At 41.0% G+C, this 27635-nt stretch overlaps 1 protein-coding gene across 1 annotated transcript in view; it reads right to left on the bottom strand.

The window, feature by feature from the left end:
* AP3B1 (adaptor related protein complex 3 subunit beta 1) overlaps positions 1–25265 on the bottom strand; it is a 157483-nt gene extending 132218 nt beyond the window's left edge. Inside the window, exons 1-3 of the mRNA XM_080637267.1 lie at positions 25072–25265; positions 7134–7209; positions 446–520 (exon numbers count right to left, since the gene is read on the bottom strand). Coding sequence (XP_080493393.1) covers positions 446–520; positions 7134–7209; positions 25072–25202 — 282 coding nt within the window. The 5' untranslated portion in view covers positions 25203–25265. The remainder of the gene's footprint in view (positions 1–445; positions 521–7133; positions 7210–25071) is intronic.
* Between the last annotated feature and the right edge of the window lie 2370 nt (positions 25266–27635).

The raw sequence follows: 27635 nt of genomic DNA, 5'->3' as shown, positions 1-27635 counted from the left end.
ACATTCCTTTTTATAAATACACTACACAGAACAGTTGCAACTTTTTTACCCAAGTCTTACCTCTCAGCCTTGACCTGCAAGATAGGTTTTCAAATACAGCATAGCACAGGCCTTACTCAAACTTTGCAAGCAGCACCACCCCTTAAATAAACTATGATACCTTTTCCCAGAATTACCACCACGTGCTTGCACAAACTTTCTCTAAGCAATCAATTTTTAAAATGTACCTAGTTGTAATTCCTCCCTCCAAATCACCCAGTATGTTTCCTTTATTTACATGTTAAACTAATGCTGTGACTGAAATAGAACCCTGAGAAATTCTATTATAAAAAATAATTGAGATGTTATAGTTTATGAAGTCAGGTATTTACAATTAGATAAAATTTCATAAGCAGATTTCCCATAACAGTATGCTTAATGAGTTGTAGGAATATATGACTTGTACCTCAATGTTTTTACTGGCAACATTCTTCACAACAGCAGGAAAGAGCTCAGAAGCATTTTTTCCCTTTGCAATCATCTAAAAAAAAAACAAAACAAAAAAAAGGCAATATTTTAGTAATGCAATAAGATACGTTATTAGAGTGGGCTACTTGGTGTGATGGGGTTGGTTGTTTTTTTTTCGGGGGTGGAGGATGTGCTTGTTTTAAGACACAAGCATTTATGCCAGATCTGTATTTCAAACCTGACTTCTACAAAATTGAGGCCAAAGCCTGATTTTTCTTCTTTTTTTGTTAACTATTAGACTTTACAGGATACTTACTATTCATACAGCAAAACCCCTGAGTGCTAGCTGCTTACAAGTTTGGGGGGTAGAATCAATAAACTGGACTTTATCATATCAGACTACAAATCATCTTTAATAATTTAAAAATTACTTAAACCAAAGATCTTGCTAATTTGAAAAGCTTTACAGAATTGCCTTTTGGGAGCTGCTATAAGAACGAAAAAAAAAAACCAAACCAAAAAACAACCAAAACAACAAAAACAACCAACCAACCAAAAAAACCACAAAACCACCAACCAAAAAACAGCAGCAGAAGTTATACAAGCTTAAGTCCTGTTCCTTTTCTCTGGAATAATCTTCATGTGCAACAGAACCAAAGAGAGGAAAAAAAAATAGACAACACACTTCAAAAAACAAAGCAAGATTGTTTTTCAGAGAAAGTTAAACACAAAAAGACTTCAGTGTTTATGCAGAACAAAATCCTGACAAAGTAAAAGCAAGACCACTCAACCCACTGATTTTCTTGTTTTTTAAAGTAAGTTTTCATATTTTACCTTACAGAAATCTGAACCTAGGGCATGTATTAAATCATAAGATTGTCTCAATAAAGAGTACGAACAACAAAACTCCAATTTAGCTTTAGCTGTTGCATGAACAGCTTAAGGAGGAAGCTATTTATTAGAAAGTAAATATGTTAGAAGGAATAATATACTTCAATATACACTACAGCTGCATTAGTCTCTTATTTCTCAGATCCAATTCCAGCAGAATGTCTGCCAGCACTTCACATCCAAGCTGCAAACACTGTAATTGCATGAGCATGTTATATCAAGTTACAGTGCTGCTGAATACAGACTCAGAGCATCCCCAGCTATGGTCAAGGGCAGGATCCAGTCAACCAATTATCAAGCTAATCAGAAAGGACAAGAGCACACTAAGGCAAGCAAATACGCAGGGACCTAAGACAGGAACATGACTTCTGCAACTGCAGTTTCTGCTGTTCATAACTTGTTGCTCATCATATCACATTCCCACCCTTACTCAACGTTACACGTTTGATTAAACTTCATATTCCTAACTCACAGGTCTTTTTCATCGCTGAAACACATAAAGACCTACAATATCATGCAACAAAAGCAAGAAAATGCAAAACTGGGTAACACCTTGACACACTGCATATTCAAAGGTTGTAAGAAACAGTCTGGAAGAAGAAAGAAGGTAGTTGCAATTCACGTAAACACTTAGTGAGCCTTTCAAAACAGTTTAAGAGCAGTTGTCCAGCATGACTCACTTTAATCAACTCAACATCTTGGAACTGTATTAAGGCACAGGAAGTAACAAACTAATAAGCAAACATAATATATGTATTTCAAGGGCTTTAACTAAAAACTAGATTGAACCACTACTCTCAGGATTGGGGCATCTTCCTAATAAATGCCATATTCAGAATCACGGAATGTTTTGGGTTGGAAGGGACCTTAAAGATAATTTAGTTTGAACCCCTCTACCACATGCAGGAACACCTTCCACTAGATCAAGTTGCTCAAAGCCCTGTTCAACCTGGCCTTGAACAGTGCCAGGGATGGGGCAGCCACAACTTCTCTGGTCAACCTGCCTGTGTCTCACCACTCTCATAGTAAGAATTTCTTCCTAATGTCTAATCTACATTGATCCTCTTTCAGCTTAAAACCATTCCCCCTTGTCCTATCACTACATGTTAGAAGTGCTTCTCCAGGTTTCTTTAGGCCCCTCTCAGGCACTGGAAGCTTCTCTAAGGTCTTCTCAGAATCTTCTCTTCTCCGGGCTGAATAAACCCCAACTTTCTCAGTCTGTCTTCATAGGAGAGGAGCTTCAGCTCCCTGATCATCTTCACAGCCCTCTTCTGAATGCCTTCCACCAAGATCCACATCCCTTTTGTGTTGGGGGCCTCAGAGCTGGGTGCAGTACTGCAGGTGGGGTCTCACAAGAGGAGAGCAGAGGGGGAGAATCATTTCCCTTGACCTGCTTGACCAGAGTCAAGTAGAACTTAGTAGCAAGATGCAATGAAAATAAAATAATACCAATCACCTCATCTTAATGCAACAGAGCTTATGTTTTTCAAAAATAGGGATGATCCTTAAGACTTCCATGATAGGGTGTGACAGTATGAGTCATAGAATCATAGAATAGTTAGGGTTGGAAAGGACCTTGAGATCATCTAGTTCCAACCCCCTTGCCATGGCCAGGGACACACCACACTAAACCATGCCACCCAAGGCCTCATCCAACCTGGCCTTGAACACCGCCAAGGATGGAGCATTCACAACTTCCTTGGGCAACCCATTCCAGTGCCTCACCACCCTCACAATAAAGAATTTCTTCCTTATATCCAATCTAAACTTCCCCTGTTTAAGTTTGAACCCGTTACCCCTTGTCCTGTCACTACAGTCCCTGATGAAGTGTCCCTCCTCAGCATCCTTGTAGGCCCCCTTCAGATACTGGAAGGCTGCTATGAGGTCTCCATGCAGCCTTCTCTTCTCCAGCCTGAACAGCCCCAACTTTCTCAGCCTGTCTTCATACAGGAGGTGCTCCAATCCCCTGATCATCCTCGTGGCCCTCCTCTGGACTTGTTCCAACAGTTCCATGTCCTTTTTATGTTGAGGACACCAGAACTGCACACAATACTCCAAGTGAGGTCTCACGAGAGTCCTTGCATTACTTGCATTATTGAACTGGTCAACTGTAGTAGCTTCAGTGTACATGTAAATATGTATGTAGGGTCTTTTAAAAGAGTTTAATTTTGACTCATTCAGTTTTAACAATTAATGAAAATCCTCCTTAGCCCATGGATCATTAACCTGAAAGGACGTAATAGCTCTTCCCATGACTAAGGTCTATCGTGTCCATTTGTTGCTGTGCCTAGACATTCTCCAGTTGTGTTGTCTTATACACCTGGAGTTCCTGCAGACAGAAATGTTCATTCTAGAGTAAGTATAATGTCAGGGTGTACTAAAGTTTCTTTTGCTTGATGGTTTTCTGGGTTGGTTTTCTTTGTTGTTGTTGTTTGGGTTTGTGGTGGTTTTGTTTGTTTGTATTTTATGAGGCACATACAGAGATGGATGAAATTCTCTGTGGGAAATCAGGCATATGAATTAGTTCCCTAAATTTATGCTCTAAAACCTGCAAGAGCAAAATTCCACTTATATTTAGATGGTAAGCTCAAAAAGGTTTCAAGACAGATGGTAACAATAATTTATTGGTTGTGAAAAGATATAATAATATAATTATAATATATATAATATATATAAAACCAATAATATATTGGTTTAAAAGAAGCATTAACCCTTATGTTTTCTTGCATACAGTAGAATAAACTTGGTTCTGTGCACACTTTAATTTCTAAATCAGCAGTGTTGCTCATAATCTTCCAAAGATTGCAGTTATTATATGGCACGCATGTAAGGAAGAAACACTAAAGAAAAATAAACTGACTGAAAAACCAACCAAACAAAAAGGTCATTGATAATCGGTCACACATGTTTTAGCTGAAGGTGGGCTTAGCCACTTTGATGTATGAGGTAGAGTGGAAAGATCAAAACTGGAATACTCTTAATGCTTGAAATGATGTTGTTAAAAGTCAACCTCTGGGAAACAGATTTGGTTTTATTTGCAGTGAATCCAACGAATAATCCCCTTCACCCTGCCAGAGAGTTCACAAGCCACCTTAAAAGAGGAATAAACAGCAAAAGGAGACCTAAGCAGTGTTCTCCTGGTACTTTTTTATCACACCTATACGGATGAATGAAGGTTCTGCCTCTTGAAGTCTACTAAAAGACCAAGGAAACTATTGGTAAGCACAGCTTTTTCCTCTACCTAAAATTAGTGAAAATGAAGACCCCAGTGAGACATGTTAAACAATAGTCTGACAACAGAGTTCCTTTTTCCTCTAATAATAAGACTGGGGGAAGTCTTTCATCTCTGGAGAACACATCTCATCCCTGATAACTTTTTAGATAACCACACAACTGGTAACAAGCATCTCTGTGCCCCACAAGATATAATCACCACTGCTATGAGGCCTTCTACTAATTGTGCAAGGTCCCAGTTCTGGCCTGTAAAGCTCACTGTTTCAGTTTGTTACATGAACCAGAGGATGGTACAAGATATCTTATGAAACACAGTTTAAACACAGGATAACAGCAAAAATCTTGAAAACATGGAAGAGACTGAAAACAAACGATCCAGTAATTCTAATAGAACAGACTATGAACTTACAAAAGGACAAGAATCTGGAAATGGGAAACGGGGGAGCAGAAGAAAGAATGTGCTCAATTCAGTTCTGCTTCCCTTACTGAATAGTTCCTGAGCCTGATCACCCCAGTGTAAGACAATCAAGGACCACAGTTATCAGTGGGCCAGCTTCATGTATCTCCACATATCTCAAACTTCATGGTATTATATACTTCTAGGACATTAAAGAAATAGTTGTTAAGAACTGCTTTGAATATGTAGCAGCAGCAGGTATTTAAAATGAGTTCATGTCATGGTTTAAGCCAATCGGAAAGTCAGTCACGCAGTTTCTACTCTGCCCCCACCCCACCCCGGAGGGATGGGGAGGAGAATCGAAAGACTGTAAACTCCCATGGGTTGAGATAAGAACAGTCCAGTAACTAAGGTATAACACAAATCACTACTGCTACCACCAATAATAATAATGACAAGAGAAATAAAAACGGAAGAGAATACGATACCACCCGCCGAAAACGAGCCGGACAGAGCAGAGAACGTGCCGCTCCGGGAAACTCCCAGTTACGTCCCCAGGCATGACATGCTGTGGTATGGAATACCTCTTTGGCTAGTTTGGGTCAGGTGTCCTGTCCCTGCTTCCTCCCAGCTTCCGCTCCTCCCTGGCAGAGCATGAGACTCACAAAGTCCTTGGTCAGGGTAAACATTCTGACCAGCAACTGAAAACATCGGCTTTATCAGTATTATTCCCAGGCCGAAAGTCAAAACCACAGTGCCGCACCAGTTACTAAGAAGGAGAAAAAGCGGCTGCTGCTGCTGAACCCAGGACAGTGCATCTACTCATTGTGCATTCATTTATAGTGAGAGCATTGTTTGTAAGGAAAAAAAAAATAAAACCATCAACCTAGTAAAGCTCTGGTTTAAAATTTACAACTGATCCAATTTAATAGTTCCTAATTCCCCCATATACATATACACACATGCACTTTCAGTTGGAACAGTTTCAAAATACAGATAAATTTCTGGCCACCTTTTTGAAAAAGAAAACCAAGGGAGCAACAAGCAACTCTCCCCAACCAGAAGAAAGATCTTTTCTGACAGAAGCAGAAGAATTTAAGTTACCATAGATTGAAAACATGGCACTTCCAAAAGCCATGATTTCTTACAACAGCACCTTTGCCTCTGCATGCCAGACTCCTACTGTTCAAACCCTGAGGAACCTTACATGAAGTTATGAAATAGTAGTTGAGTTGACACGTTAGGCAGATCTAATAGGTAATTGATGTCTCTGTCAGGACCAGGATTAAAGACAAAAGCACAAGACAACCAGCTTGAGTAAAACCTTCATCACTAGAGGATAAAGGACAAATGGCTAGTTCTAGAGTCAGAGAAAAGAATACGATTGCATGATACAACCTGTACCTACTTATTTCGGTAGGTGCTTGGATAGGATTAACCTGTGTAAAAATCAAGCAAAACAAAAAAGCCCATCTAGAGGAGGCTGAAGGAACAGTGAGAGAAAGCAAACACAGAAGTCCAAAAAAAAAAAAAAAAATTGGACACTGAACAGCTTTCCATAGTACATTCTTCAAACACTTTTAAGAAGAAATAAAAGGACGTTATCAACTTCATTACGTGCAGTTTATAGGATTTAAACACACAATGGCGTTAAACATTATTTAATCACCTCTATGGGAACACAGTTCACCTGAAATTCTTAGTGAAATATATAGGCAACATGCTCATTAACAAAAAAAAAAAAAAACAAAACAAAACAAAACACAAAACCCCAAAAAGAAACAAAAAACCCCACATACATAATCTGAAGTAAAAATAGTAAATGCAATTTGTCATTTTACTCTTGCAAGTGTCTGCTGTTTCCCATCTGTTGAACAAAGACAGCCACTGAAGCTTTTCTGAAGGAGCCATTTCCTATTAGGGTCTCACCTCCATACTGAAAATAATTATTTACAGGTATATTGGCAGTTATATAAATATTTTTAAAACATGGGACTGTATGGATTTTGATACAGCAATTTCTACACAAGATTTCAAATTAAGGACTTCACAGTAGCTTTTAAACACCATTTAGAGATTCAAATGCTGATTTGATAAAGGATCTGTAAAGGAAAAAGAGTATTCACATCCAAGAAATTAAAATAATTTTTAAAAAACCACATACCCCAACAATCCTTTTCATAGCATCCAGCTTTGCAGAATCTTTACTGCTCTCCAACATTTGTTTTAGGTCTTCATTTCTATGGTAGAAACACAGGTAAGCATCAATTAGAAAAAGTAAGAAACAAAACCAGAACACCATTTCTACATTCTTGCATCAATTCATCAATTGAAGGTGAAACACTGCTCCTTCTTGCTCACTTTTATGTTGTATTTGTTAACATGTTGGCCTAGTATAATGAAGCATTTAGTAAAACAATGTATCAGATTCCAACAATAGTGGAAGGCCATACAATTTTAATCAGCTGTTAGCTGAACCCTGGCTGGAAGGTTGAAGTGTCCGGGCAAGAGAACAGCTTAGTCTGAACCAGGGACTCATTTGCTCCTCTCTTTTGCCCCAGGGAAGGCCAAATGTAATAGACCGAGAGTGACATGTTTGTGTTCAAATATAGTATCAGCTTACAAAGATCACTTAAAAGACCAATAGTAGACTTCAGTGCTGTCTAAATTTTTATGAGAACAAGCATATAACCTTATGTTTTCATCTGCCTTTCTGGACTGTAAATTGCTATGCCCTGTTTTCACAATTAACAGCCTCAGATCTGTAATATATCTATTCTACATGCTGTAAGATTACACCCATATAGCCTCATCCTGCCTGTCTTTTTAGAAACCAAGCAATCACAGTCTAACTACATTTATAGACTCTGAAAGTTTATAAAACAGATTCTTTGAAGAAATAGCCTTTTGTAATGCCCAGACTGCCAAAATACTAAAAAATACAAAGCAAACAATGACTCAGGAAGAGACATCAATATTCCAAAGAACTCTGAAAACTTTCCAAGTTTACAAACTCTGAACTTTCACACAGTGAAGGGCAACACAGAAATCCAGTGTGGTGGGCTGACCTCATCAGGACACAAGGAGCCCATCAAACCACTCGTGCCACTCTCCTCCTCAGTGTAGGTGGAGGCAGGCAATGTTGCATGGTCTTGGTGCTGTGCAAAGACTGCCCAGCCGTAGCCGAAACACTGGTGTGTCATTAACACCTTTCTATCCAAAATACAAAGCACAGCACTATGAGAGCTGCTATGGGGAAAATTAAAGCCTCCTCAGCAAGACCAAGTATGTCAAGACAGGATTTCAAAAGTGAATGTGAAACCTGGATATATTCTGACATATGACAGCCCTCAGATTTCAGATGAGGAAGAAAAAGAAGTTAAAACAAAGCCAGAATTAGCTACAATGAGACAAAATGTTGCCAACCATTCCTTCATGAGCCTTTAAATAGCATTTTTCTACTCAAAAGGGATAGTCACTCTACTTAACAGAGATACCTTTCATATCTTCAGGCCCAGTACTGTATCTGTTCTGTGCCCCTCCATAAGAAATCGATATTGCCCACACACTTCAGTATACATCCATAAAATCAAGAACCACAACCAGATGACAGGGGCAGGGGAGGAAGCCAAACAAAAAAAAAAATTAAAAAAAAAAAGAAAAAAAAAAATTAACCATTTTTTTCCTAACAAGTCAGGAGAAAACCACGCAAAATTCAGGATGCAGATAACTGCATCAAACTTCCAACTGAAATCTAACTGCTTCTTAAAAACCAAGTGCTTCATGAAATAATCAACTCAATATAGATGGCTTCTTGTAAATACTGGCTTCACTTGACATCTTAAAATACTAAAGTATTATCTTTAAAGAAAAAAATTGGAAGTGTTTAGCTTAATTTTTGTCAGTGCTCTTTATTCCCATTGTTCCTGGACACATAGATAACTTACTTTGCTGACCATTTCTGTCCATCTATTCCTCAAAGGATACCAAGTAAGTTTCAGTTCTTTCACATCAGCTTGAAGCAGCTTGGCTGAGACTCTGCTCCAGTTGTATACAGAAATTTCAGATACTTCTAATGCCTTCTGCTTAAGTCTCAATCCTTACCTTTTCAGCTTAAATTGTGAAAGAATACAGTTATCAAAGTTCGCAGAGGATTGGACTTGATTTAGACAGTTGCTTCTAGTCCTATGCTCTTGCTTCCAATTTCCTACTGCTATTTCACATATTCATACACAAATTGAGAGAAAGCCATCAGTAAAAGCTAAAGCACAAGACATTATTACTAAATTGTGATCACCTAATTCTCGTATCACTGAAAAGAGGATGCTTCAGTTCATCGGCACAACCAACAAAGCAGCTACTTTTCAAAAAAATTAGTATCTGGCTAAAGAATCAACAAGTGTTACATTGAATAAGACACTGCAGCCACTGCTTAAGTTATGGAATATCTTATATGGGAATGTATTTACCCAAGGAAAAAATTAACAAAAAAAGTTAACATGAAAAAATAAGAATGTGTCAACAAAATTTTCATATTAGAAAGGAAAAATTGTGGAAATAATAATTTGAACTTGAGGATCAAGTAGCCAAAGCGGAGGAAGTTACACTGCACAAGATTCAAGAAGCTTAAGACTACTTCCAAGAAGCTGAGAAACAAAAGCAGGCAGTAATTCCAGGATGAGTACAAGTTACAAGTGTAACAAACACAAGAGAAAAAGGCAAAAGGTGAATTTAAGATGTGAACACAGAAAAGAAGTATTTAGTTATGAAATGAACTTCTACCTGCTTGTAGAATGTATTCTATCATACATTTCAAAATAAAGCATTTTGAAATGTTGACAGGGGAAATATAAACTAAAGAGATTAAGACACAAACACCTGCTTACAGTCAAGCTTTGCTTTCCTAAGAGAAGGGGGGGGGGGGAGAAGAAATACAGAAAATCATTCAAGTTCACCTAGCAATTAATTTCCAAACGTATACATCAAGAACTGGCGTATTTTTCTTTTTAATCTTCTCAAGCCAACTATAATCCACAATTAGCAAGCAGCTTTACTTAGAGTTACTTGGCAGAGATACTTACAGAGTAAAATATTGCTCCATATGCTCATACGGATCATCAGCAGCAAATCTTTGTTCTTCTACACTTACATATGGTTTCAGTGTAACCTCGAAATTTCGTCCTTTAAGAGCAGACTTAACAGTGCAAGACACCTCTGTCATTTTACCCAGCATTGTAGAATTTTGATCCATTAAGTACAGTATTTAAAAAAAGGAGGAAAAAGAAAAAAAAAAAAAAGGAGAAAAAAAAAAAGGGTGACTGCATTCAAAGCTTGCCTGCTGAGACTGAGGCCTCCTCAAAGAAAGAAAATCTTAAGTAACAGGATACCCACTCCCTTGCTGTGTTAACTTCTAGAAACAAATATCCTACGCAGATTTCAAAGGTCATTTCCCTCCAAAAACACTCTTATCAGCAGCCTCAATGAACAATGAGAAAAGAAAATGCATTTCAGCCTTTCATAATATAGTTGATTGTACAGTAAAAAATACAATTTCATCTTCTGAGCATTAAGGAGAACTAAGAGTTTGAATCCTTAAGTAAAATCCAGCAAAACAGAAAGCATAAATGCAAGCCTCACACTGCTGTTCATGTTTCTATACTCAATAGTTATTCTGAAGGGAAAGCTCCTCAGTACACAATATAAGACAAATAATTTCTTTATAACTTATTACTACTTGCCAGGAGCTCAAAAAACCACAAGCAGCCATCCAGCAGTGTCAATACCTTTGCCTCCCCCTGCGAAAACTTTGAGAGTAATTCTAGCCTTACACTGTTAGGTACATATAACAGCTTGTGAAGTGGGCTGATGCCAACCTTACAAAGTTTAACCATGCCAAGTGCAAGGTCCTACACCTGGGTCGGAGCAATCCAGGCAAAGGTACAGGATGGGCAGAGAAGAGATTCAGAGCAGCCGTGCGGAGAAGGACTTGGGGGTGTTGGTCGATGAAAAAATGAACATGAGCCAGCTGCAGGGTGCTCTCACAGCCCAGAAAGCCAACTGTACCCTGGGCTGCATCAAAAGCAGCGTGACCAGCAGGTCAAAGGAGGTGATCCTGCCCCTCTGCTCTGCTCTCGTGAGACCTCACTTGGGAGTATTGTGTACAGTTCTGGTGTCCTCAACAGAAGAAGGACATGGAACTGTTGGAACAAGTCTAGAGGAGGGCCACGAGGAGGATCAGGGGACTGGAGCACCTCCCATATGAAGATAGGCTGAGAAAGTTGGGGCTGCTCAGCCTGGAGAAGAGAAGGCTGCGTGGAGACCTCATAGCAGCCTTCCAGTATCTGAAGGGGCCTACAAGGATGCTGGGGAGGGACTATTCATCAGGGACTGTAGTGACAGGACAAGGGGTAACGGGTTCAAACTTAAACAGGGGAAGTTTAGATTGGATATAAGGAGGAAGTTCTTTACTGTGAGGGTGGTGAGGCACTGGAATGGGTTGCCCAAGGAAGTTGTGAATGCTCCATCCCTGGTGGTGCTCAAGGCCTCGTTGGACAGAGCCTTGGGTAACATGGTTTAGTGTGAGGTGTCCCTGCCCATGGCAGGGGGGTTGGAACTAGATGATCTTAAGGTCCTTTCCAACCCTAACTATTCTATAATTCTCTGATTCTATGATGAAAATACAAGCTTTGTTACTTCAGCAGCAAAACCAGATTTAAGGAAGCCTAATCTGACAGTTTATGAATAGCATCAAGCCATATGGAACAGGCCTTTAAAGGTCCCAAAAGCAGCAGGTTAAAAAAACCCAACAAAACAACAGAAAAACCCAAGAACAAACAAAACAAAACCACTACACTTTGTAAGAGTAAACATACTGTCTCCAAGCCCATTTTTCCTAACAGTAAGAAGAGACGTAGTGACTTTCTGAGCGGAAAAAGGAAAAACAAAAACACTCCCACCTGTTTGCCCACTGCAAAATCCAAATCCAAGAATGCAACAAGATTTCCCTGAGTTCCTAAGATGCAGTCTAGTGTCTTAACCTCTGTATAATACAGCCTAACTATTAAAAAAGTTGCCAGCTGAAAGCACTGGACTATAGCTACAAATATTATACCTGTATACAACAAGAACAGCCTATGAAATACAGTATTTATTATTTGCATGGGATGTACCAAAAGAAGACAGTAAGCCAAATATTATAAAGGCAACTGACTACTGATTCCTTAATATATTAATATTTACCACACAGGTTTGTATGCCTCAGTATAATAATCTGAAAGCTAAGGAAATCTAAATTAGAAATGCAAATTTATCGCCTAACTTTCTCTAATAAAACATTACAAACCCACACATAATGGACATCACAAAACACATCCAGAATAATACATTCTCTTTAAATTACTGGTCAAATATTTAGTAGGGGAAGACAATTTCTAACTTTTTTCTACATTTTCATAATTTATGATAATGGCTTTTAAGATAGATACTACTTTTTCTACCCCAAAGCACTGCTTTCTTCATATGCCTCTGCATCTTTTCTGGATATGATAGCGGTATGCATATCACAGGACCTATGACAGGCCTACCCATTAAGACTAATCTTATAGATGCTGCTGTAAAAAAATTAAATAAAAAACACCACTTAAATTTTTCTAGTTCTCATTCCGTTTCATGCTCCCTTTACTCCCCTGTCACAAAAAAACAAAAAAATGTTCAAAAAATCCCACCCCAATGCCCCAAAATAAGAGAAAGGAGAGGAAGAAAAAAAAAAATACAAAAGGCAAGAAAACCCCAGGACTTTGACAGTCAAGAGAACATACTGCCGAACTGTTTTAACAGCCTGAAGTCTTATGCCAGAAAGGAGTTTGACCATTACTCTCCAAGCTGATTACAGCAAACAGCAAATACAGAACAACTCTGAATACATCGTGCTCTTGTTAGCACACATTTGGTCACTAAAACTGGCAACTTGCTCAGATTAAGGACTAGGATTTCAGATTCTGCTCAGCAACATTACCCACTTTTACCAGAAACAAAACAGGGAATGCATAACTGTATGTAATTGAGGTTTAAATCAGCTATGTCAGTGACAAATCCAGGCCTCTACCTGTTACTTTCTGTCGTGGTTTAAGCCCAGGCCGTAAATGAGAAACACGCAGTCTACTTCCCCCCACACACACCTTTCTTCCCTCCGCTTCTGGAGGGACAGGGAGGAGAATCAAAAGAATGCAACTCCCACGGGTTGAGATAAGAACAGTTTAATAACTAAGGTATAACACAAATCACTACTGCTACCACTAATAGTAATAATGATAAAGGAAATAACAAGGAAGAGAATACAACCGCTCACCAACCGGTACCTCACCCCCACCCCGCAGTGATCCAGCCCTTCCAGGCACTCTCAATTCTACATCCTGGGCATGACGTGCTGTGGTATGGAATACCTCTTTGGCTAGTTTGGGTCAGGTGTCCTGTCCCTGCTTCATCCCGGCTTCTCCTCCTCCCTGGCAGAGCATGAGACTCACAAAGTCCTTGGTCAGGGTAAACATCGGTGTTATCAGCTCTGTTCCCAGGCCGAAAGTCAAAAACACAGTGCTGCAACAGCTACTAGGGAGAAAAAATGACTGCTACTGCTGAACCCAGGACACTTTCTCATAGGAACTAACACAAATCTTTAATCGTACTAAAATATTAACCCATAATCTGTGGCATATTACTTTCCACTGCACCTATATACTCTGAACTATTGTTAAGAGCCTCCCTGATAAGATAAACATTCCGTATTCTTTTTAGCAATGGCATAAGATGAAACCCAAGAATCATCAGCATTTGTGATATTTATAATATACCCAGCTACTGATAGAAGTCACCTGCTAATCATAAGCCTTTCGTTGTAAAAAGCAGAAGTTTCCCAAGTATCAAAATTGCAACTGAAGCCCAGCCAGCAATGCAACAATAATTCTTTAGCTACAAAATCTTTACTCCTGTAAGTTGATCAGACTGCTGTTCTACGAAATGAGAATTTATCACTCCCCGCGTCATCTGTTATGACCCTGAGCCTGGGAACAGTTTTAATCACCTCTAAGAAAGGGCAAGGAATTTCAAACAAATAAACTCATGGTGAGACCAAGGCTCTTCATATACAAGGGCAGCACTGTGTTACTGAAAGATAGAGGGAATGGCAAACAAATCCACCACAGGGGAGGAAGCAAGCTTCACCAGTTCTAATATTATGGAACCACCTGTTATAAAAAAAAGAACAAACGTCACAAAAAGTCCCATTTGATAGACTTTTAACAATGTGTTTCTTGTTTTAAGGTCTCTATCCACTTCATGCTTACTGTTACAAGTCAACAACTTGCAGTGTTCTTGTGTTCATTCAATCTTTAAGCAACTTCAGTTTGGATGACGTACTTCTAACCACACATACTAAGATTTACTTTTTTTCTGCCTGCAACACAGCAAAGTATTCAAAGCTGAAGTTCAAAATACTGTGAACACTACCAGGTTTGAAGCAGAAAATCCACACTGACAGACCAGTTTAACCTTTGGTCTTGACACCTGAGTAGCAACGAAGTCCTATTGAAGGTCCTGTGTCCCCCCACAAAATGGGAGGGAGAGGGGAGAAAGTAAGGCATTGCAAAATCCTTAAAATAAACTGGCTTATTCTAGCTCAGGCTATTGTGTAAACTCTAAACAATTTTGAACTTCACACTCTTTAGAGAAACTGTAAGCTGATTTCAGAGCCATGTAACACAGAAGCTAGGACAGCAGTGAATACATGCTGCAATTTGAGTTTATTTTGCTGTTGATTTGGGGTCTTCCTACAGCAGAAAATTAAAAAATCTGTTTCACCAAGTTTCATTCTATTCCACAAACTGTTTGAATGACATCTTGTGGTGCTATTCAGTATTGCCATCCTCTACCACTACAACACTTGATTGCCAATTCACAAAACTAACATAGAATTTAACTATTATTTCAAGGGAGACTCAAATCCTTTGGCTTTCAGTGTAGCTGTACCGTGCTTTATACAAAAATTCAGGTTAAAAAAAAAAAAAAAAAAAATCTATTTCCTTTTCAGCCACCCCTGTTTTTCGATGCAAGAAACAAGCACAGTACTCAAAGAGCACGTTTTAAAGTACAGACAGCAGAGATATGAAGAAAACCAGGATAACCATAGTATCTTGTAAGGCTGAGAGCCCAGAGAAGAAAAAGACTGGTTATAGTCTGGTAACCAACATAATTTAACTCCTTTAATGATTACTTTTCCACTAATTTTTCAAAGGACTTGCCATGGATGGTTTAGGTAGCGTTACCCTTCTCAGTGAGGAAACACACAGAGAAGCGTAAAGTTAAAACTGAATAAAGTAGAATCATAGAATAGTTAGGGTTGGAAAGGACTTTAAGATCATCCAGTTCCAATTCCCCTGCCATGGGCAGGGACTCCTCACACTAGGCCATGTCACCAAGGGCTCTGTCCAATGAGGCCTTGAACACCACCAGGGATGGAGCACTCACAACCTCCCTGGGCAACCCATTCCAGTGCCTCACCACCCTCACAGTAAAGAACTTCCTCCTTATATCCAATCTAAACTTCCCCGTTTAAGTTTTAATCCGCCTATCACTACAGTCCCTAATGAAGAGTCCCACCCCAGCATCCTTATAAGCCCCCTTCAGATACTGGAAGGCTGCTATGAGGTCTCCACGCAGCCTTCTCTTCTCCAGCCTGAACAGCCCCAACTTTCTCAGCCTATATTCATACGAGAGGTGCTCCAGCCCCCTGATCCTCCTCGTGGCCCTCCTCTAGACTTGTTCCAACAGTTCCATGTCCTTCTTCTGTTGAGGACACCAGAACTGTACACGATACTCCAAGTGAGGTCTCATGAGAGCTGAGTAGAGAGGCAGGATCACCTCCTTCGACCTGCTGGTCATGCTCCTTTTCACGCAGCCCAGGATACGGTTGGCTTTCTGGGCTGTGAGCGCACACTGCAGCCAGCTCATGTTCATTTTCTCATCGACCAACACCCCCAAGTCCTTCTCTGCAGGGCTGCTTTGAATCTCTTCTCTGCCCAACCTGTAGCTGTGCCTGGGATTGCTCCGACCCAGGTGTAGGACCTTGCACTTGGCATGGTTAAACTCCGTAACGCTGGCATCAGCCCACCTCACAGGCATGTCAAGGTCCCTCTGGATAGCATTCCTTCCCTCCAGCGTATCAACTGAACCACACAGCTTGGTGTCATCAGCAGACTTGCTGAGGGTGCACTCAATCCCACTGTCCATGTCACCCACAAAGATGTTGAACAAGACCGGTCCCAACACCGACCCCTGAGGGACACCACTCATTACTGGTCTCCAGCTGGACATTGAGCCATTGACTGCAATTCTTTGCATGAGGCCATCCAGCCAGTTCTTTATCCACCAAGTGGTCCACCCATCAAATTGATGTCTCTCCAATTCAGAGACAAGGATGTCATGTGGGACAGTGTCGAATACTTTGCACAAGTCCAGGTAGATGACATCAACTGCTCTACCCCTGTCCATCAGTTCCGCAGCCCCATCATAGAAGGCCACCAAATTGGTCAGGCAGGATTTCCCCTTAGTGAAGCCATGCTGGCTGTCACCAACCACCTCCTTGTTTTTCATGTGCCTTAGCATGCCTTCCAGGAGAATCTGCTCCAAGATTTCACGAGGCATGGAGGTGAGACTGACTGGTCTGTAATTCCCTGGGTCATCCATTTTCCCCTTCTTGAAAATGGGGGTTATATTTCCCTTTTTCCAGTCGTCGGGAACTTCACCTGACTGCCATGGTTTTTCAAATATGATGGCCAGTGGCTTAGCAACTTCACTCGCCAGCTCCTTCAGGACCCACGGATGGATTTCATCAGGTCCCATGGACTCGTGCACGTTCAGGCTCTTAAGACGGTTTCGAACCAGATCCTCTCCTACAGTGGGCCTAGGGTCTTCATTCTCACAGTCCCTGCGTTCGCCTTCCAAAACTTGGGTGGTGCGGTCAGAGCATTTGTCAGTGAAGACTGAGGCAAAGAAGTCATTAAGAACCTCAGCCTTCTCCAAATGCAGGGTAGCCAGTTCTCCCGATATCTTCTGGAGGGGGCTTACATTGTCCCTAGTCTGTCTTTTATTTGCTATGTACCTATAAAATCCCTTCCGGCTATTCTTAACATCCCTAGCCAAGTTCAATTCTAACTGGGCCTTAGCCTTCCTCACCTGGTCCCTAGCTTCCCAGACAACATCCCTGTATTCTTCCCAGGCTGCCTGTTCCTGCTTCCACCTTCTATAAGCCTCTTTTTTCCTTTGAATTTTCCTCAGCAGCTCCTTATCCATCCAAGGAGGTCTCCTGGCCCTCCTGCTGCACTTCCTTCTAGTTGGGATGCAACACTCTTGAGCTTGGAGCAGGTGATCCTTGAATATCAACCAACTTGGGCCCCCCTGCCCTCTAGGGCTGTATCCCCTGGAACCTTATTAAGCAGGTTCCCGAAGAGGCCAAAGTCTGCTCTCTTGAAGTCCAGGGCAGTGAGCTTGCTGCATGTTCTTCTCACTGTCCTAAGGATCTCGAATTCAACCATCTCGTGATTGCTGCAACCAAGGCTGCCCTGGAGCATCCCGTTTCCAACCAGCCCCTCCCTGTTGCTGAGCACGAGGTCAAGCATGGCACCTCTCCTTGTCAGCTCCTCTATTACTTCCAGAAGGAAGCTGCCTTCCACACAATAGAGAAACCTCCTGGATTGCCTGTGCCGGACCATACCGTCCCTCCAACAAATGTCAGGGTGGTTGAAGTTCCCCATGAGAACAAGGGCCTGTGAGCATGAGGCTTTTCCTATCTGTCTGTAGAGCACTTCATCCACAGATTCCTCTTGATCAGGCGGTCTGTAACGGATCCCCACAGTAATGTCTCCCATAGCTGTTCTTCCATTAACCTTGACCCACAAACTCTCTGTTGACTGCTCACTCATCCCCAGACGGAGTTCCATACTCTCCAGCCTATCCCTAACATAAATAGCAACTCCTCCTCCCTGCCTGCCAGGCCTGTTAAAGAGCCTGTAACCTTCTATTCCAACACTCCAGTCGTAGGAGCCATCCCACCATGTTTCTGTGATGCCTATTATATGATACCCCCACAGATGTGCACACATCTATCATTCCTCTTGTTTGTTCCCCATGCTACAGGCATTTGTATAGAGGCATCTGAGGCAAACTCCAAATGAAACCAGCTCATTGGCTGGAGCAGCTGGAATATCTCTACATTGCTCCCAGCATTTATTACAGGTGCTGGCAACTGACTGGGTGTGTTGGGATGGAATGATGCCTCCTTCCCCCAGTACATCTGTTTTAAAGCCTTCTTGACCAGTCTGGCAAGCCTCCTATCAAAACCGCTCTTACCCTTCATTGTCAGACCAGCTTCAGCAGCCTCCAGTAGACCTGGCCTACTAAATTGAGTCCCATGTTCTAGATACCCAAACCCCTAACTATGGCACCACCGTTCTAACCATTTGTTAACCTGGTAAATCTGCCTAACCTTTTTAAGGTCCTTCACTTTATCCTGGAGAATTGACAAAAAGACTATTTGAGCTCCAGAGCCCCTAACCACCTCTACCAGGGCTCTGTAGTCCTTCTTTATGTTCTCTGGGCTACTGCTATCTATATCACTAGCACCCATATGGATCACTAGAAGTGGGTAACAGTCCGTAGGACTTACTAGACCAGGCAGCCTCTCTGCAACATCCCTGATCCGTGACCCTGGTAGGCAACACACCTCCCTTGAGACTGGGTCAGGCCAACAGATGGGTGCCTCTGTTCCTTCCAAAGTAGAGTTCCCTGCCACTATGACCCGCCCCTTTCTCCTGGCAGCACCAGTAGTGATAGAATCACAGAATCACAGAATCACAGAATCACAGAATCACAGAATCACAGAATCACAGAATCACAGAATCACAGAATCACAGAATCACAGAATCACAGAATCACAGAATCACAGAATCACAGAATCACAGAATCACAGAATCACAGAATCACAGAATCACAGAATCACAGAATCACAGAATCACAGAATAGTTAGGGTTGGAAAGGACCTTAAGATCATCTAGTTCCAACCCCCTGCCATGGGCAGGGGCACCTCACACTAAACCATGCCACCCAAGGCCTCATCCAACCTGGCCTTGAACACCGCCAAGGATGGAGCATTCACAACTTCCCTGGGCAACCCATTCCAGCGCCTCACCACCCTCACAGTAAAGAATTTCTTCCTTATATCCAATCTAAACTTCCCCTGTAGAAGTTTCAACCCGTTACCCCTTGTCCTGTCACTACAGGCCCTGATGAATAGTCCATCCCCAGCATCCTTGTAGGCCCCCTTCAGATACTGGAAGGCTGCTATGAGGTCTCCACTAAGCCTTCTCTTCTCCAGGCTGAACCGCCCCAACTTTTTCAGTATCTTAAGTATCTTCCCAGTTCCCTGCTGTGAAACTACAGTACCTGAACAACGCTTGAGCAACTTGGTGCATGAACACCTCTAAGTTGCTGCGATGACCAATATCATGCAGATATGTAACTAAATAAATTTCAAAAGCTGTAAGCAGATGGTAGCTAGTATGACAAAGCAGTTTGAAACCCTTTCTGGAAAGGATTGTGATTTACTCTAAGATTATATATTGCCAGTAGTTATAGGCACTATTTCACCCAGCAACAAGGAAGGCTGAATGAAAGGATGAAAATTCAGATCTTGCAATCCCACCACATATGACTTCTTGTGATACTGCCCACACCTCCAATGCTGCAGAGAAGGTTCTGCAAGATAAAAATCTTCCTTGGTGGCAGAAATCAGTTTCTTGAAGGCTGAAAAGGGGGCATATGAAGTGGTGCTGCCATGTAAGCGGTTGTGTCAATTTGCAGCCTATCTTGAGGCCAGTCATCAGAATTTGTAGACACTTGCAGATCACTCTGCAGCATTTGATAGCTGTGGAGGGATTACAGGACAAAGTGAGATTCAGCTCTCCTGAAAACAGTGGGAAGACACTTCTTTCAAAGATATCACCACAAAGGTGTGCTGAAACCTACAACAGGGTTTGTATATTTACATATATGTAGACAACATTTCAGAAACACTACTGAAGAGCATTACAATGCTGTTCATATTTCAGAAAGATGCAAAAAAAAAATCTTTATATGCCAAAATAATTCATTTTTCAAGGTAAAAAAAGAAACCCAGAGTGTCATAGACAAGGACAGTGTTCAGAAAAGGACAACTAAGAAAATCTGAAATTTCTTGCAAGTGTCAGTCTTACAACATTACAGAAATGCATTACTAATGTCATTCCAGATGCAGTGTCCAAGGCAAATATGCGACAACTTAGTAGATATGCAGCCACTACAGTGAAGACCTTAAGCTATAAAACTTGCCTGAGGAGATAAAAAAACCCTCAAAAAATTTTAATGACTACATTAGAGAGGATCACAGCAAATCAACAGTTTATTGCTTGCATCCTCATATGTGCCAAGAGCACAGAATATATATAACAATATATTCACTGTGTGTCACTTCCCATCAGATCTGACCGATTTCAGCTGGAGAAATACTCTGCACCCATGTTCATACACTATTTAGTTCCTATCCTGGTAATGACTACAGGGTTTAGATTTTATCTTGTAGAGTCATCAGTTCATCCAAACCATTCGTCTTTGCTGGCTTGTACATCCTACCGAAACTGGCATATCATCATATTAGTGGGCATAGCGCCATTATAACAGATGGGAAAACAAAGGAGTTGTGCCAGCGAGCTAGTGGATGCATCAAGTTTGAATATTAGAGCTGTAGTTTCCTCCAAGAATTTCACAAATGGCAGTCTATGTACACTTTTCATGACCAGTTGAACAGGATATGCCAAGGCAAAACCGGATCAATTTAAGACTCCAAGAACATCTCTGGCAGCTGTTGAAAGCAAGTTTTTAGCTCTGATGAAGTTAGAAAAGCCTTCTGCACAGAAGCATTGGAGAATGAGTATCTTAATGAAATCACCACCTTAGATCAGTTCTCTGCAAAACAGGCTTGAAAATCTCAGCAAAAAAAATGGGTTTGCAGCCCTGCCGAGTTTTCTGATTAATAGCTCAACAGAATATATACGCCAGACCTGCAGGAAAAAAGTCTAATAAATTACAAATGTATTTTGCTTGGCAGGAATACAGTTTAAAGATGCAAATCAGTAAAGTTGAGAATGCATGTTATAAATTTTGCCATCTGCCTCAATATTGTACTTATCAATTGATACCTACTCATTACTCCTGTGGTTCATCTGTAAAGTTTTACATTTGGCTTAGATACAGCAGTAGCTAGTTTTATCTCGGAAATGGTATTGTTCAAATAAAAAAAAAAACAACACATTATTGTATTTTAATATTACATACAAGTAATTTTTTAAAAAATGTAATGTAGATTAAAATCCTCTGTCTACCTGCAATTAACGTTAGGCAACGATAGTTGCACAGTAACGTATGCCATTAACATGGATTGTTACTAATTATATCTCCAGGTCTTCTTAAAAGTTGGAAGGCAGTTAGGATTTTTTATCCCTCTACACAGAGCAGGAGTACATAGTGTAAATATAAAAATATCTTATTAACTCAGGTGATGTGCATCAAATGGTATCTCTGTACACTATACAGATAATTTTGACAGCTTTCCCAGTAGGCAGTGCTTATTTCACTAATCCCATCAATCTAGACCATAAAGAAATACCTAGAGGTCCACACACTGGATTCAGCTTGCCCGTAAGATTTACATGACCCTTTAGCTCTTACCAATTTTCTGCTGAAAACTCTTGTTATGGACAAAGACTAATCTGCAGACCACTTCCAGTAGTCTGGTGGCCCACAACCCAACCCTTTTTCTTCTTTCTCAGACATGTTGGGCATGTGAATGATATACATCTGGGAGCTCCTACAGTGACCTATGTCTGGAATGTAACCAGTTCACAGACAAGTATCAGACTACCTACCTGGACACACAAAGAAATTCCTACCATTTAACTAAACAAGTTGTATAAAGGAGTAGCACCAGGTCAGCTCATGTGACAAGCATGGAAGAGGGAGCAGGTAGAGAGAGGAACCAGCATCTCCAGCCATGTAATGGGGCCTATTCCACACAAGAAGATTAAAGCTAACTTATCTCAGGTATAAAGGATCTTTTAATTATTCAATTATTGAGATTTTTAATGGAACGAACACAAAATTTCTACCCTCTGAACATTATGTCCATCTCTAATGCATTTAAAGGGACTGAACTAACCAAAATGCTTTTTAAAAGCAATACATACCAAATATGTAAGGTGTATTTGCCTCTTTAGTTAGGATTCAATACTCACAGAACAACCTAGACCCAATCTCATATATTTGTTCAGAAAATCAAACACAGTTTCAGTTTAGTTAAAACTAGCAAGGAAACAGCTTTTTATGTATATGTTGTACCTAATAGTGATTTATGTAACAGTTTAGAACAAGCTTCCTTCCTCACTTCTTTTGTCCTAAGCATTCACACAATTACCTTATAGAAGTAGACCAAAGTTGCAGTTTTCAATTTTTTTTACCATATCACATATATACAATATATTAACTAATGAGAAACATACTATATGCACCTTGTTTATATTAAGGTAACTATTTATTTCAATTACTATTTCATCTTCATTGATCTTCTAACAGTCAAACTTTCCCCTTCGTCATGTTTAAGATGTCACCACAACAGAAGTTTCAAGGCACTGAGATATTTTCAATACTGATAGCATGTGCCCCAACCAAACCACAACACTAACATGTCAAGAAAATACTACGTGCATTAATGGAACTGAAGGTTCTATTTGTAATTGAAAGTGAAGGAATGAGTCACAGAATTGCCAAAGGTAAAAAAAGGTAGCTTTAGAAAGATAATAAGACACATCAGCTTTTGATACCAAGGGATGCTCAGAACTTTTAGATGATTCTTCAGCTGAGTATTTCTATTGAAATGTTAAGAGCAGAAGCTAGGCCAAATAATTTGTATTAAGTCAACTGCAGACTTCAGATTTAAGTCTACTGTACTAATTTGTGCCTCTGTATGCAAACCGTCATAGGCTGTTTCATACAATTCATGCTGCAAGACTGAAGACAGCTTATCCTAATAAACAATTTGCTTATTTCATAAGTATTTTGGCACACTTCCCCTTCATGACAAACAAAAAACAGACAACAAAGAAAAGAGACTGGAATTTTTTAAAGAAAGCATTTACAGCGATATCTTGATATTTACACTTCAGTCACATGATATTGTTCAAATTCACTGGCAACAAACAAGTGCAGGCCTTTAGTCCAACACTTACTGCAACAACATTCTGGGCCATATGTTATATATCTGAAGGAAGAGTACTTCTTGTATCATCAGTAGGTCTAAGGAGGAATCCCCCTTCCTCAGCATCAAAGAAAATTTGCCAAGCACTGAAAACTCACAATGATATGGGAGATAAGCATATCAATGATCATATTCAGCAGAGTTGAGTGACAATCAAGAGATCAGCAAACAAACTGTGAAAAGCCATAACAGTAATTTTATTTTGTTCTCCATCTGAGCTGCATTCCCTGTTTTAAGATTTTCATTTTGGCTCTAAGGAAGAGAAATTCTGTTTGCTTCTCAGTAAGGAGTTTTCAGGCTATTACCAGTATGGACTATACAACATACATGCTATACGCTTGATAAATGGCTACTGCATTTTCCAAATACACTGCAACAGTCTGCTTTTGTAACAATAATCCTCACCTGCAGTGAGGCCTTTTTCACATTACCCAAATTTCATAATCTTCCCTGCACAGTGTCTGTTCCTTGACTACCCAATCATACTCAGAGTTTATCCACACAAGTCTGCATTATGGATAACTTGGACTTCAACAAGAACTTATTTGTCAGCTAGGATTAAATGAGATATGTAGCTAATTATGACATAACCAATGATTGGGGCTCCATCCTCTGTGGAAAAGAAGCAGCAGTTAAAAGTCCAAAGTTGCTTCTATGGAAGGGGACAGGAAAGGAAGCGTGCAAACAACAAATGAGCTACAACACACATGTCAGCAGAGAGGCATCCACACTAGAGCGGCAAAAATTTCAACTGCAGCAGAATGAAAAAGTATTTAGTGTAATGGCAGGGGAAGACAAACGTGACTGGTCTGGCAAACTGAGGAGGCCTATCAGCTGCAGTCTGACAGAGCTAAGCATCAGAGTGCCAGAAGTCTCATGTTGTGATTTACTCTGGTGTGGCCCAAAAATAAACACATCAGTCGAGGTTTCTAGAGCATGGATGTTCTCTTTGTGCAGAACAATCAAACTGAAGAGGTAGTGATTGATTTTCTAATGTACATGAGACCTTAGTTTATGGCGCTTTTTATTGGTTGCTCTTGGAATAGATTTCCAATTTGCTGTAGGATACAATTCCAGCTTAGCAACCCTCTTGATCCTTCCATTTAGACACTTTTTTTTTTTTTTTTTACGCTTTCCAAGTCTCTTATTTAAGAAGCTGAAGGCTCTTTGTGCCCATGCACTTCGGCTGGTTTTAGCTCCTCCATTTCCTCATGTTGACTTCTGACCAAGACACAGCACTGTTAACACCCATTTCCAGCTGGCCGCCTCGCTGTGATCAACTACATTCCCAACTGCAAGTCCCACAAATACTTCTACGCCTTTTTTTTACCTGCGTTTGAAGGCAAAATTAAACTAAGCTAGTGTGGTTAGCTACCAAAACAGAGTGAAAGTGCTAACCAGCTTTTCAAACAAGCCAACACAAAAACTTCACAGATTACCGTTCTGCTATGCACACCTTAAAGGTAAGCAAGCCAACTTCCCCACGAATTTACATCGGGGTAGAAGCGGGCAGGCCGGGCCCGACCGCGGCCCCTGCAGCTGCCTCGCAGGAGGAGCCCCTAGGCCCCTCTCCTCCTCCCCTGACAACAAGGGTCCCGTTAGCGCAGCACGGCCCGAGCGGGCAGCACCGCCCAAGGGATCACTCCCCGCTCACGCACCCAGCAGACCCGAGGCATGGGCCCCCCCGCTTGGCCCCGCCCGGCTCCCTTACTTTTTGGTGTCGCTGCAGAAGAGCCCGAAGGCCGCGGGAATCGAGGGGGTCGTGGTGGTCGCCGCCTCCTGGGCCAGCTCAGGCGCCGCCTCTCCTCCCTGCTCGCTGTAGCTGAGCCCGTTACCAGACATGCTGCCTCCGGTACTTTCCGCTCGGTCCCACAAACTTACCGGCGCGGCACACCCAACACCTTCCCTCCCGGAAGCGGCGGGAGAGCGCCAGCACGGCGAGGCGGGCAGGTCACGAGGCGGGAGGCGGGGCCAACCGGCCGGGGCGGAGCTCGGCCTGCCCCAACGTGCTGCCGCTGAGAGTGGCGAACGGGGGAGGTGGGGGGGGTGGGGTGTATCCTTCTCCATGGGACAGTTGAAGTTCGCAGCCTCACCTCCGATGCGGAGGAGTTCGGGCGTTTGGCTTGTCGCGAGGTGGAGACACTCGAGCTGGTTGGGGGCCAGGGTGTGCTTCCTAGCCGTTCGCCATTTCTTGGGCACAACCCTTGAAAACACAAAGTATGGCCAATGGCATCGACTCGTCTGTTGTTTCTGGTAATCCGCATTACGAGTTTATTTACTTCCCAGTAAATGGCGGCACCTCACGCTGACCTCCACACTCCCGTTACAGAAGCAGTGGGATAGCGTAGACTAACACCAGGAGTGTACTTATGGGGGGGCCATAAAAATGAAAGGATAAGTCAAAATTGTTTGAGAAAAGTTTCCCAGATTTCTTTTTGCAATCTTACTTTCCAACCTGCATCTTTCCACTTTCCCCCCAGTGTCTCAAAAGTAATCTGTGTTTATTAAAATGGGCATCTATCCATCCCTGACATAAGTTATCAGAGTCCAACGTTTTTGTCCTGAGAACTGAACTCATTTCCAAAAGGTTGCAGTTCATAATTAATACTTTTCATCTTGCACAAGGAAGACAAAAAAAAAAAAAAAAAAAAAAAAAAAAACACCTGGATTATCATAATATTTTTCCAAAACAGCTTTTTGATTTTCTTGTCTTTCAGCAATCTGTACATTTCTGAGTGAAACTGAGTCATTGGCAAGCAAATAAATGTGACTAAAGGAATTACCAATACAGGAACTATTCAGAGTTTAGGGCTGCTGTAAGGGCAGTTGTCCTCAGTAACTGCCTTCCATGAATGCCAACATTTTGTTTTTGTTTTATGATCCTCTCACAGCTTTTTTCTTTCCAGGACTGTCTCTTGAAAGTCATGGCTTAGAATGTAGATGTCCCTGTGTGAATATGCTTGACCATCACCATTTTACCTGTTGGTTCTTTATAATCTTACGTTTTTGTCCTGCCTTTTGCCCTGTTTGCACTAACAGCCATCATAGTCTTCTCTCCCATACTCTCTGTAAGTATCTCACTATAACTGCCATTATAAATGTTGATACTCTTCCAATGATGTGACTTGAGATGGACACCTCTCAATCATACCCAGTCAAATGGCATCCTACATCCTGAGTTTTAAGGGATCGAAAACCAGAGCAGGCTGCTGGAGAACTGGGTCTGAGCTGAACAAAGATGTGCACTTAACTGCTCTCCTAAGTGTTTAAGATGTTGCTCTGATCTACAGAGAGATCTAGGAATTTATATCAGCCATCCTATGAAATTGTTTCTCTCTGTTTTTCAAACCATGGATTGAATTTCAAAAAAGCAGTGGTGAGAACACTTGTACTTTGGTTCCAAACATGGTTATGCTTACATGAAGGTGCCCCACCTACATCTTTTATTTGTGTATAAGGCACATAGAGTGTAGGAAGGGGTAGCCTGCAATAGGCCGAGTCCATTCTTTGTCAGGTAGATCTGTTCTAGTTTCTTTTAAGATTGTCTGCCTGTTCTTTGAAGCAGGAGGTTTAAAATGCTTGGTTTTTTGGTATAGATAGGTAAATTAAGTGCTTATTTTTAGCAGTAAGAAACATTTCAACTAATTCTTTTATTTTTACTTATACCACTTAAAAAGTAATCTTAGGGGAAGGAATAACGGAAAAAGATAACAGTAGACTTGTAGCGTATTTCAGAGCAATTTGTGGGAGCACAAACATGGGGAAAAGCAGACAAGTGGGCTATTGAGGTGGATAATCACGGGACTGTGATATGAGGAGCAGATAATAGTGAAGCAGAGCTTGGGAGGGCCTTGAAACTGAGAACAGAAAGCAAATATTATATGAAGATTTATCAGTTATACTTAAACAGCCTTATGAGGAAGACTAGTGATAAGCTCTTGCTATCGGTTCTTAATATTTAGTCTCAAATATTCCACAAGTGCTCAATGACGAGCCTTTTCTTGGCTGCATTAACTCTTCAGAATCACCATGCAGTGGTAATGTACTTGCACATTGGATATATATCTGTACAAGATTATGTCAGAATTACTGAATTATGAAACACAAATGCTACCAAATCCACTTACATTCACTGATTACAGTATACTTATATTTCAAGTTTTTTGTGCAGCGTAAGAAAAATAAGACAAAGCTTGAAACAGGGATTTTTAATCCCATCAAGGATTAAAACAGAAGGCTTTTGCTTCTCAGTTTTCCACTCATCATGTTACTTTT

The sequence above is a fragment of the Psittacula echo genome (assembly GCF_963264785.1).
Source record: "Psittacula echo genome assembly, chromosome: Z".
NCBI classification, from domain to species: Eukaryota; Metazoa; Chordata; class Aves; order Psittaciformes; family Psittacidae; genus Psittacula; species Psittacula echo.
The sequence above is the reverse complement of the archived record's forward strand: the minus strand, read 5'-3'. Positions and strand labels throughout refer to the sequence as shown.